The 16,394-nt window shown below is 45.0% G+C and overlaps 1 protein-coding gene across 2 annotated transcripts in view; it reads left to right on the top strand.

The window, feature by feature from the left end:
• Positions 1-16,394, top strand: part of MTOR (mechanistic target of rapamycin kinase) — a 1,008,697-nt gene that overhangs the window by 58,531 nt on the left and 933,772 nt on the right. For both annotated transcript variants that reach the window (XM_085609875.1, XM_085609873.1), the window contains exons 2-4: positions 4,051-4,203; positions 5,856-5,964; positions 6,463-6,695. In XM_085609875.1, coding sequence (XP_085466001.1) covers positions 4,066-4,203; positions 5,856-5,964; positions 6,463-6,695 — 480 coding nt within the window. In that variant the 5' untranslated portion in view covers positions 4,051-4,065. The remainder of the gene's footprint in view (positions 1-4,050; positions 4,204-5,855; positions 5,965-6,462; positions 6,696-16,394) is intronic.

Here is a 16,394-nt window from a genome sequence, read left to right as displayed (position 1 = left end):
TTTTCGGAGTTCTTTGTTGTAGAGTGGGCCCAATGAGCTCTGGTCCCTTTTCCTCCCCCCTGGGCTCCGCCCAGGGCCATCATTGTCAGGATCATGAACTATTGTGATAGGCACGTTATCCTGAGGGCTGCTAGGGAACTTTCACTCCTGCAATTCGGGAACCGGAACCTCGCTATCAACCCATACTACACCCATAAGATACAGGAGCAGCGCAAGTCCTGCATTACTGTGAAAAGGAAGCTCAGTGAGATGGACCTTAAATAGATGTTGCTATATCCTGCGAAGCTCAGACTTCTGGCCTACGGGAAATCAAATTTCTTTGAATGCCCAGAGGAGGTATGGTCCTGGTTGGACTTATCTCCCCATGTCCCGGCACGTCCATTGAGTACGGTGGATTCCTTCCATGATCTCACTGGGAGGGGCTCGGATGACTGTCGTTGGGATGGAGAGAGCCACCGGAGTAAGCCGCATGAGCCCGGCCGTATTGTGGTCAGGGAGGATGGCACTATCGACTTTGCCACCAGAACACCCCTTGGTCCCTAGATCTTTGGCAATTGTGGCCCCTCTGACATGGGTGCCCTGGGATCTCCCTCAAGGACTACTCTACTGACATGATGCCGGAAACAGTGACACACTGATTGGGGAGCACACCTTGTTCTCAATGTTCTCTGAGCTCGTCTGTTCTGCATCTGGGCCTTGATTGCCACCCCCCCCCCCCGCCCCCCCCCTTGGGGGGAGATGATTATTATTTCAAGGCAGAAACTGGTGACAAATTTGCTCTCTGACCTTTTTGGGTGAAGAAGCATGTCATTTATTGAATGGGGCAGAGGGAGTTGTATAACCATGCTTTTGCTGTTTTTGCATCTGTGCAGGGCGTTCTCTGGGGGTAGGGCTGTATTCCTCTCTCTCTCTATCTTTCTCTTCTTGTTCTTCTTTTCTTTCTAAGAGGTGAAACTTGTTAGTGTCTATTGGCGATTTGGGGTGTAGTAGTGCCCGTTCTGACTCTTTGTGTTGAATGTACTTGTATGCATATGTTGTTTTTTTAATATGTCCTGTGTGGCGGGGGGGGGGGGGGAGTTATAAATGCTTTTTTGAGTTGTTTTGAGTTAATTCCAATATTGTGCGGAAGTACCATATTGTTTCACTCTTACATTTATTATGGTTAGTCCTGACACCTACATCTTGATTTCCTGGAATTTGAGGGGTCTGGACACTTACACTAAAAGAAGCAGAGTCCTGTCTTTTCTTCAGCGCAATGCAGTCTAGATCGCATGCCTGCTGGAATACCATCTTTCTGACCAGAAGCCGCCAAATTGGGAAGGCGATGGAGGGGGCAACTATACTTTGCTAATTATTCTACGTTCGGCAGGGGGTTCCTCATATGGATAGCGCCTGGGGTTCCTTTTCACTTGACTTACATGGAGGCCGATGTGGAAGGGCGCTTCATACTCCTTCATGGTAAACTAGATGAGGTTGATATAGCCATCATGAACACCTATGCACCTAACACAGATGATGTACAGTCCTTTTCTAAGTTTCAGGAGGTTCTCACCCCGACATTTGAGGGATTTGTCCTTTGGGCCGGTGATTTTAACTGTGTCCTGGATGAAGGTTTGGAAAGACACCCGCCTCGACTGACCACTAAACCCTGGATGACACACTCGCTTCAGGGGGCAGTGGCTAATCTGGCACTTTCTGATATGTGGAGGGCCACCCACTCTGACGTGAGGGACTTTTTCTTGTTATTACCCCACCCACAATACCGATAGCTGACTGGATCATATACTGGTCTCGAACGCCCTGGAGGGGAGGGTGCGATCTGTGATCCATCTTTCTCTGTATCTTTCTGATCATTCTCTGGTGCTCTGCAAGATTTCTTGGGTGTATGCACCCTGCTCATTTTTGGGATAGAGACTTGATCCTGAGATTCTTCAGGATGTTGAGGGGCGGGAGATTGTTGCGGAGGCTCTCTCAGACAATTTTGATATCAACGGGTCATTCACACTACACCGGGCGACAGAATGGGAGGCAGTGAAGGCGGTGATACTTGGGCGCTGTGTGTGGCTCTCTTGCGGGGTGAGGCGCATTCTCCAGTCAGAGCTCCTGAAGGGCATACTGAATTGGCATGCATACAGCAGCTATCGCAGATGGCGCTTCTGAACCCTGGACTGAATTGGCGGCCCAGCTACATGTCGAGGAGGTAAGGGATAGGCTCGAGAAATATACCCGTAAATCCTATCACCAGCTCCTCTATAGAGAGAGTGACGCTTCGGGAGCTTCTTGGCCTGGCTCCTCAGGAGGGAGATTCCTCGCGCCTGATGCTTCATCTTCGAGGACTCTACAAACAGGGATGTGAGCACCCAGCGGAATATTGTTAAAGCTTTCAGGGCTCATTTAGAAACCATTGATCAAAGCCCGAATCCACCAGCCCTGGATAGCGTTACTGCCTTCCTGAATATTGTGCCACTCCCTTGCTTAAACGCCAAGGCGATCGCGAACTTAGAAGCTCATCTCTCCCATAAGGAAGATCCAGGGAGTGCCTATTGGATGTACACCAGAAAGCTGGTGGCGCTGGCGTCCTGCCGGAATCCTTGTAGGACTGTTATTTCTCCATGATGCTCAAACTGGGGTCTAATCCCTCAGATCCCTCTTCCTACAGACCTTTGTCCATGATTAATACAGATACAAAAATCCTTAGTAAAGCTCATGCTCCCCGGCTGTGTCCCATCATTCCTCAATTCATCCACGAGGATCAGTGTGGTTTTATTCCTGGTCGTAATGCCACCATGAAGCTCAGGCGGCTGGCCCACGTCATGCACGAGGTGGATGTGAGGTAGGATGAACTGGCCATTGTCTCCATAGATATTACAAAGGCCTTCGACACAGTTGGCCATACTTCATTCTAGTACTGAGTGCGGATTGGTCCTCCGTTTCACTCCTGGGTCCATCTGCTGTATACCAGGCCTATTGCCAGGATGTAAGTGGGTAAATTATGTTCAGAGAGCTGGGGTACATGACAGGTTTGCCCCCAATCCCTGCTTCTCTTTGCCCTTGCTGTGGAGCTGATGGCAGCCTGGGTTCTGCAGGAGATGGCGCCCTGGGTAATTACAGTAGGTGATATTACCCTTCTTGTGTCTCTATATGTGGACTATACTCTTTTTTTTATTTGTCCACTCAGACACTCGCTTCATTGTTAGACCTCTTGGACAGGTTCGGAGAGGTCTCGGGCCTTCAGATTTAATCTTTGAAAGTCCTTGATTTTCCCTTTGGGTGCCACATATGGGAATCTCTTCCTTAATGAAGAGTGTATAACATTTGAGGCAGCTCAAGAAGCTTTTACTCTGGGCCCGGGAAGCTTCCTTCAGTACACTAGCCTCTGCTATTACCAGGGATATCTGGTCCTCCTTCCCGGCGGCCCCTCCCACTTCTCACATCTTTCAGGCCATGCTGGAATTTGGAGTGGGGACACTTAGGCATTTCTATGGGGCTATGCTGACAGATAGAGGGCAGACCCCCCCCCCTCCTATTCTGTATTGTACATTTTTACATTGTATTTTGAATATGTATTTCTACCTCCTGGTGAATGGTTATAATTTGGCATATGTTTATTACTGACTTGTCAGGTTTACCTGCTGATGTCGTCAGATAATTAATAAAGAATGCCAGGACAGAGAAATAGAAGTAATTCAGAAAAACACATTGTTTGCTAACTTATAAACGTTTTCATGTTTGGAAATATACCTGTTAAGAAAAATAAGACTGTATCATAATTTAAAGATGTCCTCCTACTGTTCGATTAAGTGAATACTGTATTGTCCTAGTCCTTTATTTGCAATGAATGACCTCTAGCCCAATGCTGTTTTTAGAATTTTCACCTGTTCCTTGGCACACTCCTTTATGGTAAATTAATTATTTGATGTTCATAGTTAGTCTGATTCATTCTGCATGAGTCCGGGTAGTTGAATACCATCAGTCTTAGTGGAGAGATGATCGTTCTCTGTTGCTTTCAAATTCAAGACTCTTGTACCTATGGTTGTGTTTCCCTTGTAGGCTCTGACAGACATCATGCCATCCTCTGCTGTGATGTCGGGGATCATGATCATGCTGCAGCAGTTTGCAAGCGGGCTTCGTAGCCGGAACGAGGAAGCCCGCGCCAAAGCAGCAAAAGATCTCCAACATTATGTGACTACAGAACTTAGAGAGGTAAGAGACACATGTAGAGTGAACCGCAGGTATGCTTGGGGGCAAAATGTAGGTGGTCAGAAAGATCTAAGGTGAGAGGGTGGTCTTCCCAATTTAAAATTCTGCAAGTGGATTGACGGAGGAACTGGGCTCATACATGAAAACAGGGCATGATGCATGGGGTGAAAAGAGGAAGGCACCCAGAGCGAAGACCATGGTGGCGATGAAGATGGCCAGATATGAAGAATGAATGAAGAGCAAAGGCATAGTATTCTGTAATGAGCAAAATATAGAAGTAGAAATAACAAATGAAAAGGTAGATGTCATCCCCCAGGCAATTAAATAGGATATGGTTTATTGTGTTTGAAAGTCTGTATTTATTTCCGTGCCACATGATATGCCTCTGGCGCCTAAAGAAAAAAATCTACCTCCAAAAGCTACTAGAATATGCATGTCCTGCAGTCTGTTGATTTGTCTTAAATATATCTTCGCTTCTACGCCATGGTATTACACAGCAGATTCCCCTGTTCAGAAAATGCTCAATTTCTACAGGTGGATCATCTGTTCCAGATGAGCCTTCGTTTATACTTTTGTGCCAGATTTTGAACAGAGTGAAGTCTGGTTTGGGATGGGTGCTCACTGTGGACTGTATCTTGAGCCAGGTGAAGTTCATTTAAGTTCACACGCGTTTTTAGGATCCAGCCAACATTTAGAGTCCATCCCATGGCTTGAGTGCAAAACTGATTGCTGCTGATGATGATGCTAGGCTGTTTATCTGAAATATATTGCCTCTGTAAAGTTCAAATGGTATTGAAGCGTATTATATACTGAACCTGAAAAATGCCATGAAGTGAATAGAACAAACCGAAGTAGAAGTTATCAAAATGCTGGACCATTGTACCAGCCAACAGACCTTAGAAGTCACAAACTGCTCAAATTCCTTACACATTCAGTGATCGTTCCCCTTGACCAAAGAAAAAATGCCCATCATGAATAAGGACAACAAAAATAAGGTGATGGATGGAATTAATCTAAGTGACTGGCAGTTTTTCCGGCCACATCCCAGTCCATTGTTTTTCGTCCACCGTTCCACCTTAGTTTGGACCCAGCCACGTGCAAATCAGACTTGACCCAGCTCCAACGGGAACAGCCCAGCCTGAACTATCAGGTTAGGTGCTCCCTGAAATGGAACACAAGAAACCCAGGACTGGTTTCTCCCCCAAGGGTCATCAGCCAGGTATTACTTGGTTCCGGTGGCACAGTGAGCATGAGACCCATGACTGAGCATCCCATCGCACTTGGTATAGTGGTCGAAAAACAATAGATTGGGATGCGGCCCAAGTGATTGCTAGCGGCTGAGATTAATTCAAGCATTCGATCCATCACCTTGTTTTTGTTCTCCTTCATGAATAAGGAGCAGAGTAATGTTCAAGTCCAGGGAATACCTAAAGCTATTCATTACTGATGTATTAATTTGCAATAGGTTGTACCATCGTGACTTTGTTAGTCAAAGTGCAGTAGTTTGGCTTCACTTTCAGAGCATGGTTCTTTTGTTTTTTAATGTGGATGGTTTCTCAGTTTAACTTGATCTTAACGACTCTCCTACTCATGATGCTTTCTTTCAGATTTAGTTGTGACCAATTCTTATGTATGTCATGTTTCATTGATTACAGGTGACTCAAGAGGAAGCCACTCAGTTTTATGATGAACTCAACCACCATATTTTTGAGCTGGTCTCCAGTTCAGATGTGAGCGAGAGGAAAGGAGGCATTCTTGCAATTGGTATGTGCACCCATCACCCACTACACACAATAAGTGTTCAAGTTCACTAAGTTGGGCTGTGAAATCTGGAAATGTTGCCATTCATTGTCTGGTGCTTTAAGGTTATTTTGAGCTGTGTTGAACATTTTCATATTGCATTTTCTGACTATTCAAATAGCATTTTGGGTTACTTGGGTTGGATTACAATCTGAGGATGTCCACTGCATTTGTTTTTTGCATTAAGAGCAAGTATTCATCCAAGGGATGATGTTGGTTGCTGCTATTGGGATTTTGGCTGTATTTGGGGGAATGATGTGCGTTCGGGATGTAGTTATTGGGCCTAGATTCCATTGTCTTTCTTGTCATGGTGAGGGTGCCAGCCTGCTAATTGGTTTTAGCTGTAGATAATAAGTAGAAAGTGCTGAACTTAAGTGTTCGACTGAAGTTTCTTGATTTGGATATAAAGAGGGAAAGATGTTATGTTGCCAAAGGCTTACCTGCTATAAATTCTACCCACAGTCAGCTTAATCGGTGTTGAGGGCGGCAATGCCACCCGCATCAGCAGATTTGCCAATTACCTGCGGAACCTACTACCCTCCAGTGACCCCGTGGTTATGGAGATGGCCTCAAAGGCCATGGGACGTCTGGCAATGGCAGGGGATACATTCACAGCGGAATATGTGGAGTTCGAGGTAAAACGAGCCCTCGAGTGGCTGGGACCTGAGAGGAACGAAGGAAGAAGACATGCTGCAGTGAGTAGTTTATTCACTTTGTTCATAGAGAGAGCCAGAGTTTTTTTTTAAACTTTATTTATCATTTTATTAAAAATGCACAAAGATTCCTGATACGTTGATATGCAGGTCTATAGCACGCAGGATCGAAAAACATAGCAAGACAGGTGTACATAAGCAGATACATTCCCTTATCCGGTGTAGCTAATAGTCTTCTATATGTGTGTTTCGTAGATCGCTACCTCTCTGCTCCTGTGTCCCTTCGCCAGTCTAATGCATGCATGTTTCCGTAAGCGCTTCCTTACCCAATTTAAACTCCACAGTATCACACCATGGATTATACGCTCTGACTTGCTTCCTGCCTCTCTTGACTGGGTTGCGTGTCCCGTGTCTCTTGTAAACGGAAGTGTTCCCTAAGGGGCTGCCATATATCTTTGGGTCGCGATGTGGGCGGCTGTAATTCAGCCTATAATTCGCTCGTGGTGTCGCAGTATGTCATGCTCTTAAGCCAGCTTTTAACATTGGGTTTCTGCCTGGTGCCCCAGCGGGTGACTATTTCACATTTCGCCAGTAGCATTGCAATTGCTATGAATCTGCTTGTGCTTTTAGGCAACGGATCTACATAGCCCATCAATGCAATCAATGGGGATATCGTCAACTGCGTCCCCACCATCTGCTGTACTAGACTGTATATTTCTTGCCAATAGGCATTTATTATACTGCAGGACCAAGGCATATGGATGAATGATGCCGCCTGCAAATTACATTTGAGGCAATGCGTAAAAGTGGTGCTCTTTATCCTAACCATCTGTTGTGGTGTGACCTAGGCCCTCCTGAGCATCTTGAATTGTAGTAATTTATGTCCGCGGTTGCATGAAACTAGTTTAATTTGTTTGCAACATCCTCTCCAAATTGTATCTGTAAGTGGTTGTTGAATATCGGCAGCCCAAGCTTCTCTGACCCTAGCATCTCATTGTGGCAAGAGAGAGCCAGAGTTGGGGTGTTTTTGATCAGTTTGACTGGCGTTTTATTCTCACCCCAGCGTTCCACAGCACTTACCAGAATTCTGCAGCTGTGTGTGTTTCCTGGCCCATCTTGTTAAAATTCTGAATCGTTTTTGGGGTGGTTTTCTAAGGACACACAAACTATTTGAAAGTAAAACACAGTCTTGTGTATTCTTGCACTCTTCGTGCCCTACTCGAGCTGTCCCATGTCCCGTGAGCAGCTCCCCCGCATTCTGGTACTTGTGGTACCCCCCTGTGCCAGCTGCGACTGTGATGTGAGCCCTGTGCTCAGACTCTGTAGTCGCATCATATCCCGCTTTCTGCCAAAACTCCCCTGGAGATTCAAATTAAACTACAACAAGATAGTAGTTGAAGAATAGTTTTTAATAGCTTATTTTCCCCACTTTTAATAACACACAGACTCCACCTGGTGAATTTAAACAAATCGGCTTGTTTTTCTTCCCCTGTTGTAGGCGTCTTTGATGTTTTCACGTCCTCCGCTTACACTGTTGTTGCATGTTCCATCCTCCTTGCTTGTTTAATGGTGTGTGTTTTATCCTGACCCAGTGCCCAGCCTCCCCTTGCTACACAATCTGTAGACTTTCACTCAATGCTGAACGCTTACTGCTCGAGCCTCCTACTTTCAAAAATGAAAGATTTATGGCTCAATCATTCTCAGGGAATGCGGCTAGAATTTGGAACTCACTACCTCCATTCCTCCTCTGAACCACCGCTTCTTTCCGGACTTTCCAAACAGATCTTACAACTCTTCTCTTCCAAAGACACTTCTAGGAATACATTCTACCCAGTGCATGACCCTCATGGCCTCGTGGCACTCATGTGATAGCAACTTTGTAAATATGGATTCTGTACCTTTATTACCCTAAATTTGCAACCTTTCATTTTTTATCATGATTCATTGTGTAAATTCCATCACGAAAATATGAATTTTGTACCTTTTTATTTCCCTAAATTTGCAACCTTTCATTTTTTGTTATCATGAGTGTATATGTGTAAATTCCATCACAAGTACCTTATGTAACTTACCTGGTTCTATTGTGAAACACTCTGACACCTTTGGGTAAAGTTTGCGCTATGTAAAATTGCATTAAATAAATAGTGAGTCCCACAGAGCTCGGAGAACTGTTATTTCTTTCTGCTACCAATTTCTTTTTTATGGTCCCCCTCACCCCCATTCAGAGAGGGCACATGATTCCACCGTGCCCCCAAGGCACTAATGATGAGATTTGGCCTCGCACTCTGGTATCCTCCTCTTATACCCAAGCGGCAGCAGCTGCCTCCTCCTTTGAGCGTCGCAAATTTGCAAGGGTGGCGCAGCAAACGCCATATCAAAGACATGTTAATAGACTCATTGGAGCAGAAACATTTAGGCAATTCGGTATATTTGAAGAAACTGCTCGATCGGGGCCTGCTACCGTGTGTGGTCTTAGTATAATTTCAAACAAACATTCTGCACTCATGTGCTGTTGCTTGAATTTGTTTGCTGATATATTGAGTGCCAACCAGAGCTTGCAAAGCAAATAAAGCTAAGAGGCTGATCTGTCATATTTATCCACTCACCGACCAAAAGCCTATATACTTAAGCGGCACAAAATCATCAAGGAGATCAGGCACTGGAATGGGAATTTAAGGTGACCCCTCTCGAATGACACACATTTTTTAAATACAAATTCTAATGATATTTATCAGATGAATTTCTGCAGAACACTTGGTGTAGTCTTTGTGGCGCTACAAATTATGAGAAGCCAGTATCGTTTCTACCCTTACTCATTTTGGCGCCTTTGGGTGGATGAATGGTGGAGCTGTTCTGCCGCCTACTACCAGGATTTAAAGCTGTGAGAAGCACCCGTATTTGGCAGCAAGCAAGCGGCAATTTCACTGAGCTGTGCCGTAGACTTTCTGCCCACTGTAGTTTTGAAGAGCTGGACACTTCGTCGCAGTGGGCAGGTTTCCGAGGCAGGGCGCTACCTCATTACATTGCAATTGCTTTTCAGCCGGATGCTTTTTGGATCTGTGCCTTTTCGGCTGGAAACGAATCTCTGAGATCTGCTGTTTTCTGCTGCAGACATTTGCGTGCCATCAGGCTCATGTCCTGGCCTTTCATCCTTCTAAATTAGATGAAATAAGGACCAATTTGAGCTGGTGTATAGTAGTTCTACCATGTGTGCATGTTAGGTGTGCTGCGCAACTTCAGCACTGTGTTCCAAACTTAGCAAAACAGTAATCATTTTGAAGGGAGGGCAACCTTCCAGTGATGTGACCCCCAATGCCTTCGCCATTTGCAAAGTTATGGAAGATGGGTGGCAACTCATTTGTTTAGGCTGAACCTAGACAGCTATTGAGATTGCTTCTATGCCCAAAAAGCCCAACCAGAGTGCTTTGAAAGAAGGGTAAAGCCAGCAGGAGTTTCACAAAGGCGGCATTTGTTAATACTTATAAGAGCACGAGTTACATTTACACATGGTCACATTCATGCTTTTTTCAATACAACATAAATACTCCCCTCATAAAAAACACTCTGTCACATAGCAACCAACCACATAAATACACGCCACACCACACCATGAAGTTCCAATCAACATAATTCCATTCAATACCACACAGTTTCACACCATGCAATTCAACTCCCCACATTTCCATTCCACACCACATAATTCGACACCAAACCACATAATTCAAATCAACAACACAATTACACAACGCACCACATACTTCCATGACACACCAGAAAATTCCACATCCTGCCTCAAAATTCAACAGCACACCACATAATTAAACTCCACTACATTTCACTACACAATACAAAATACCATACCACATAATTCAACTCCTGACACAGACACACTCCACATAATTCCAGGACCCTCAATACCACATAATTACTATCCACATAATTCCACTGCACACTGTGCCACATAATTCCATTAATCCCCTCCACACAATTCCACAGCTAACAATTCAACCCACATATTTCCACTGCACACTACACATTTACACTCCACACAATAACACATGGGTAAAAGACATTGTACAATGCCAATAGCTGTAACTCACAAAAGCAAGACTTATCGGCTTTGCCAATGCTAGTTTGAGTGGTGCTAAGCTTCTGGCTTGAGGCACTAATGTCACTCTTGGAGAGAAGATTCGTCAAATTTGGACTCTCCAGCTGCTTTGTGGCCATAAGAAGGAAGCAAAATGGATGGCCTTATGGTTTAGGTGATATTTATTCTGCATTCATTCTGCTAGATTTCTTTAGATTCACAACAACTCGTTCTAGCTGTAAATATGTTAGATTTTTGGGTTGAGAGTCCTAGTGTCCAACTGTCTAACATATTTCGTGAACATTTTTCCTTTTTTAATGCATATATGCATATGCAATACAGGATTGGCTTTGTTTGCATGGCGTGCTTAAATACATTGATTATTTACTTTGTTTAATGAACATCTTGCTAATGCCCAGAGACCTAGACCGTTTGCTTTAATATGAATACTTTTAATTTAACAGAGGTTTGGCCTTAATATTCTTCTCATTTGGTACTACCTCCGATATAATAACAAAAATATTGTGAGCTTGGAGGGTGTACACAGGTATCTACATCAGTCACCAACAAACGTTTTCAGTGTTGAGCACTTTGAAGTAGTGTACCATGTGTACCTGATCTGTCATTAGGACCATATGAATCCACCATTTCTGTTCACAGTTCGTCATTTTTAGGTCGAGCCTGTGCAGCGCATACGCTGCTCTGCCAGGCATGCTGTATTCGAGCAAGGGCATAAATCTCCGCACACTCTCCGCTCATATCTTTCATTGGCTTGTGTCATTGTCCTTTGTAAATGCTGGCTTATGATTCGTTAATAGGCTTGTTAGTACCGTCATGTCTTCATTTGTAGCCTCCCATGAGGACTGTCCCTTTTACTTCTGTTGTTACATGCTATGTCTTATTTAGTCTGTAAGCACTATTTTCTTTACTCAGTTTCTCCTACTGCAGGCACGACATGCTTTCCTGCAACATTCAGCGCGCCATGCGCGCTTTCACTTTCCAAGCAGCCCAGGTCAATGGCTACCGCTTCTTTGAAATGAACTAGGTCTCGCATTTACAAGAGTTTGAGCTATTGTCATTGTAAATGACAATGTCTTTTATTTATCAAAAAAGATAAATAAAAGGCATTGGGCCAGAAGTACGACCCTTTTTTGCGCTCTCAAACAAGCATTGGCATAGCCAATAGGTCTTTCCTTTGGGACCTTATAAGTGTTTAGCCATGCAACACTTGATGTTGTTGCACCAAGAATAATGTACTGGATAACTAAACACTTATAAGGTCCCAAAGGGGAGACCTATTGGCTATGCCAATGCTTGATTTTTTTAAAAGGACGAGCAGTGCTATCAGGCTCCGGCTGCCACTTAGTCCACCGCATCCCACGTAGACGCTGCAGCCATCTTTGAGTAAGGTAGAGAGAGAGAGGTAGAGAGGTAGAGGTAGAGAGGGGTAGAGAGAGGTATAGAGAGAGAGAGAGAGAGGTAGAGAGAGGTAGAAAGAAGTAGAGAGGTGGGTATCGTCAGCGCCTGGCGAGAACTTGCACGCAGAATCCAATGCCCCCTGCTCTACTCACCTCTGGCACCTCTACAGGGGCGCCACGAGCTCCTGGTTACGCAGGAAGGAGGCTGCTGCCGCATGCTGCGGAAACTCTCCCGCCTCACATGGGGTCAGCTGTATGCACACAGGAAGTTTCTCACAAGCGAGGAATTTTTGGGTAACACCTGCCCCACCCCCCTGGATAGATTTTATTATGTGCGACTCAGGCAAGATATGCGGTCTCTTACCCCAGGCTTCCCACTTGAACCCCCCATCATGCTTCCCTTACACACTCTTTTGCAACAGACTACTCCCGCACATGTGGGTTCCTTGCTCTATCGCGCCACCCAGAGGGAGCGGGAGAGTGTCCCCACTCCAACCAGGGCCAGACGGGAGGAAGAACTCGGACACCCTCTCACTGACGAACAATGGTCCTTTTGCTGCCGCCAGACAGGAGTCATCTCCTCCAACAGTAGACTACGCCTCATACATTACAAATATATTCACCGCTTATACTATACTCCGGCTCGTCTGCATCGGTTGCATTTGCGCGACAATGACAGGTGTGATAGGTGCGGAGCAGCGGGTGCAGACTTCGGCCATTTGGCTTGGAGCTGTTCCCCTGTCCAGGCTTATTGGAGAGAGGTTATCCACGCTCTGGAGAAAATGACGGGTACACACGTGCCCACTGACCGCCTCACTGCTCTTTTGGGATTCACTAAGCCCCTCCCCGCCAAGATACGGAGATACACCTCCTTGGCCCTCCGAGCAAAGCGCCGCATCGCCTGCAGGTGGGGCAGAGGGTGTGCCCCCAAGTTTAAGGATTGGCTAACTGATCTCATTTATTGTCAGGAACAGTTGCGCATTTACGCTGAGCTTTTACCACCCTCTTCCTGTCCGCAAGACATTTGGGCCCCTCTCCAGGTATACCTCTTGGAACATGCATCCACCACTGACAGTCACTCCGATTCCCGCCAAGATGGAGAAGCCGCACGGGATGGGGCTGGGAACTGACTGATGGGGACCTTCTAACAGACCTGGGAGTTGTGACTAGAGTTCCTTTGTAGGGTTTAGATTGTAATTATTACGCGGATGGGTTTAAACTGTGGAACTTTTACGCTGTGGACTCAGGGAAGCTTGGATGTAGCAGACATATGGTGAAGATGTCATTGTGCAAGTTTGAGTTAATTGTTGGAATGCAAATGTTCAAGACCTGCATTTGATGCCAACTTTATTATCCGCTCACCCGACGCGGCCGGCCCCATGGGGTTGTAGGCGGCATGCTGTGTTCTTTCCCCCACCTGCAGTAATAATAGTATGTGACATATCTCGGTGCTGGCCCTCTGGGTTATAGGCATGACGCTGTGTCCGAACTGAGTGGTGTCAATAAAGGATTTTATAAAAATCAAAAAAAATCCGAACTGAGTGGTGTCAATAAAGGTTTTTATAAAAATCAAAAAAAAAGGAGGTAGAGAGAGAGAGGTAGAGAGAGAGAGGTAGAGAGAGAGAGGTAGAGAGAGAGAGGTAGAGAGAGAGAGGTAGAGAGAGAGAGGTAGAGAGGGAGAGGTAGAGGTAGAGAGGTGGAAAGAGAGGTAGAGAGTGAGAGGTAGAGAGAGGTAGACGTGGTGGTGGACGTGGTGGATGTGTTGGACGTTGTGGTGGTGGTGGTGGACGTGGTGTGTGTGCATATACATTCCTGTGACTGAAATTGTATATGTCGTCAATTTTGTGTTCAACATTCTGGCCAGCGTTTTCTCATGTGCATAGACATAAATCACAAACCCCGTAATGAGTAAAAATACTATAATATTCATTTTACAAGAAACATTATACGGCAGTTCGAAAAAGAGATTGGAAAACGTAAATGTGAAGGACACGGCAAAAAGTCACACGGTCCCAGACCTAATAAAATACATTAAAATGTTAATTTTTTGCACATCACTCGGACCTCAGTATAAAATGAACTCGATCAAAATCACTGGGCAGCCCAACCATGCAGACCCCTTCTTTAAGGGATCAACCCATGTCAAAAAATAATATTTGTGCTTAATATTCTCCTGTTGATACTCATGGTGGAACTGTATTGCAGCATTTATATACTGCCTACTACCCCTATGTGGGGCATTGAAGCACTTGCCTGCGGGGATGTTTACTTGGGCCATTGTTAACAATGATGGTTGCTGTGGATAAGTCACCGCCGAGTTAATAAATAAGCCCGATGGGGTTTGCCTCGTGGTCAGTAAAGCACTATTCATCCTGTGTCGGAGTGTGCTTTAATATATTGCCGGGGGGACCTAGCACGCACGAGAGGCCAGCCACTCAACAATTGTGAATATTATTAACCCCAGTGGCTGCTTTCATATCTCCCCTCCTTCAACAGCCGGTAGGACTGTAAACCACAAATACAGCCGTTTGTAAGACCTCGTTAACGAGCAAGACGGAATTTACTTTTCACCCAATCAGAGCTTAGTTAAAATCAAAACATCGAAAAAAGACTTCAGAACACTAAGCACGTGAACGGATGTGGCCTTACGGCTCGAGCTGCCGACTTTGACCCGGTTCGAGCCTCGGCAAACCAATTAATATCCCCGTGCCTACCAAATAATGAATGTGTCCTTGTGTAAAGTGTGAGAAAGTGGCTCTGTATATACTGTTCCCTAATGGGTACAGGGTGTACAGAGTCCACAGTCCCCCAGAGGCTGATAGAGGTCAAAGTTAGGTATGACCTTACTCTCAAAAGTGGTAGCTTGGTCGAGCAGTAAGGCAGTACCTGAGGACAGTGTAAAGCATTTATTGTACACACTCAGTCAGCAAATGGTTTCACACACTCAATAACTGAACTCTAGGCCAATGGTTTATATATATAAAATATATGCTTGTTTTATTTTTAGAACCACAAAGGGAATAAAAATATACTTTTCTCAGAATGAGAGATTGAATATAAATACTTTTGCAATAAGCAATGGATTTTTGTAAACAGTCACAGTTGGTTGCAATAAACAATCCTATTTCCTAAACATAACAATGCATTGAGCTCAATGGTAAGTTCAGGTTATCTTGTAATAAATTATTTTTCAGATTACTTTTGAAATTCCAGGTCTGGCTCCTAGATCCAGCTCTGGGTCAGTACTCAGAATCAAGTGATGAAAGTCGACTTAATAACTGTAATGATTTTTAAATAATATTTAGCTATTTCAAAAGTTAGCACTTAGAAAATATTTCAAAGAAAACATTCAATGGATCTCTATGGCAAGAAATTCAAATTGCAGGTAGAGTACTTTATCGTTACTTTAGTAATCCAGGACTGGGTACCTAGACCCAGGACTGGGGTCCTTATCAGAAACAGGTAAGTAATTTCGTTTGCAGAAATGGTACGATTTTAAAAGAATATTTCAATTTTGCAAAAATAGACACTTAGAAGAAATTTCACAGAAAAGCAGACAATGGTTTCCTATGGAAGAAAAATGAGTTAGAGGTAAGTACAGTTGTGGACACTTTTCAGAGTCAGGGCTGGGCACCAAGATCCAGCACTGGGAGCTCACCTAAGAGCAGGTGAGTAAATTCGTTTTTGTCACTTGGCTGATTTTTAGTGAATATTTGCAGTTTTGAAAAGTTCACACTTAGAAGATTTTTCAAGAAAAAGCCAGTCAATGTTACCCTATGAGGAAAATGAAGTTAGCGGTTTAAGGGTAAGTACCCGACTGGCAGAGTTGAAATTCCGGGCATAGACTCAGGGGTCCCCCAGTGTCAGGTAGGTACAGTTGGTTCACCCTCAGCGGTTTCAGGACGGCCGGGTGCAGAGAGAGTTAGGCCCAATGTTATCCTATGAGGGATAGGGGGGGCCTTGGTTGGTGGCTGCTGTCTGGCAAGCCACGCGGCTGTGGGAGCTGGGCTCCTGGTCAATTACTCAGGGCAAGTGGGGACGTAGGTTAGTGTAGAGAGTGCACTGCCAGGGCCACTCGGGCGGCTGGGTGCAGGGTGCTTTTGAGCCTTCGGGCGCTCAATGGAAGTCAATGGGAATGTTCCGGTTTGGAAAAAGGCTGCAAGCTCGGGGACGAGGATGCTTCAGATGCCACCACCACTTCGAGAGGTAAGTTGGGTAGTTGTAGGTTAGGTGGGT

Source organism: Triturus cristatus, chromosome 1_2 (assembly GCF_964204655.1).
Source record: "Triturus cristatus chromosome 1_2, aTriCri1.1, whole genome shotgun sequence".
In the NCBI taxonomy this organism is placed as follows: domain Eukaryota; kingdom Metazoa; phylum Chordata; class Amphibia; order Caudata; family Salamandridae; genus Triturus; species Triturus cristatus.
This window is presented reverse-complemented; position numbering and strand designations above follow the sequence as displayed.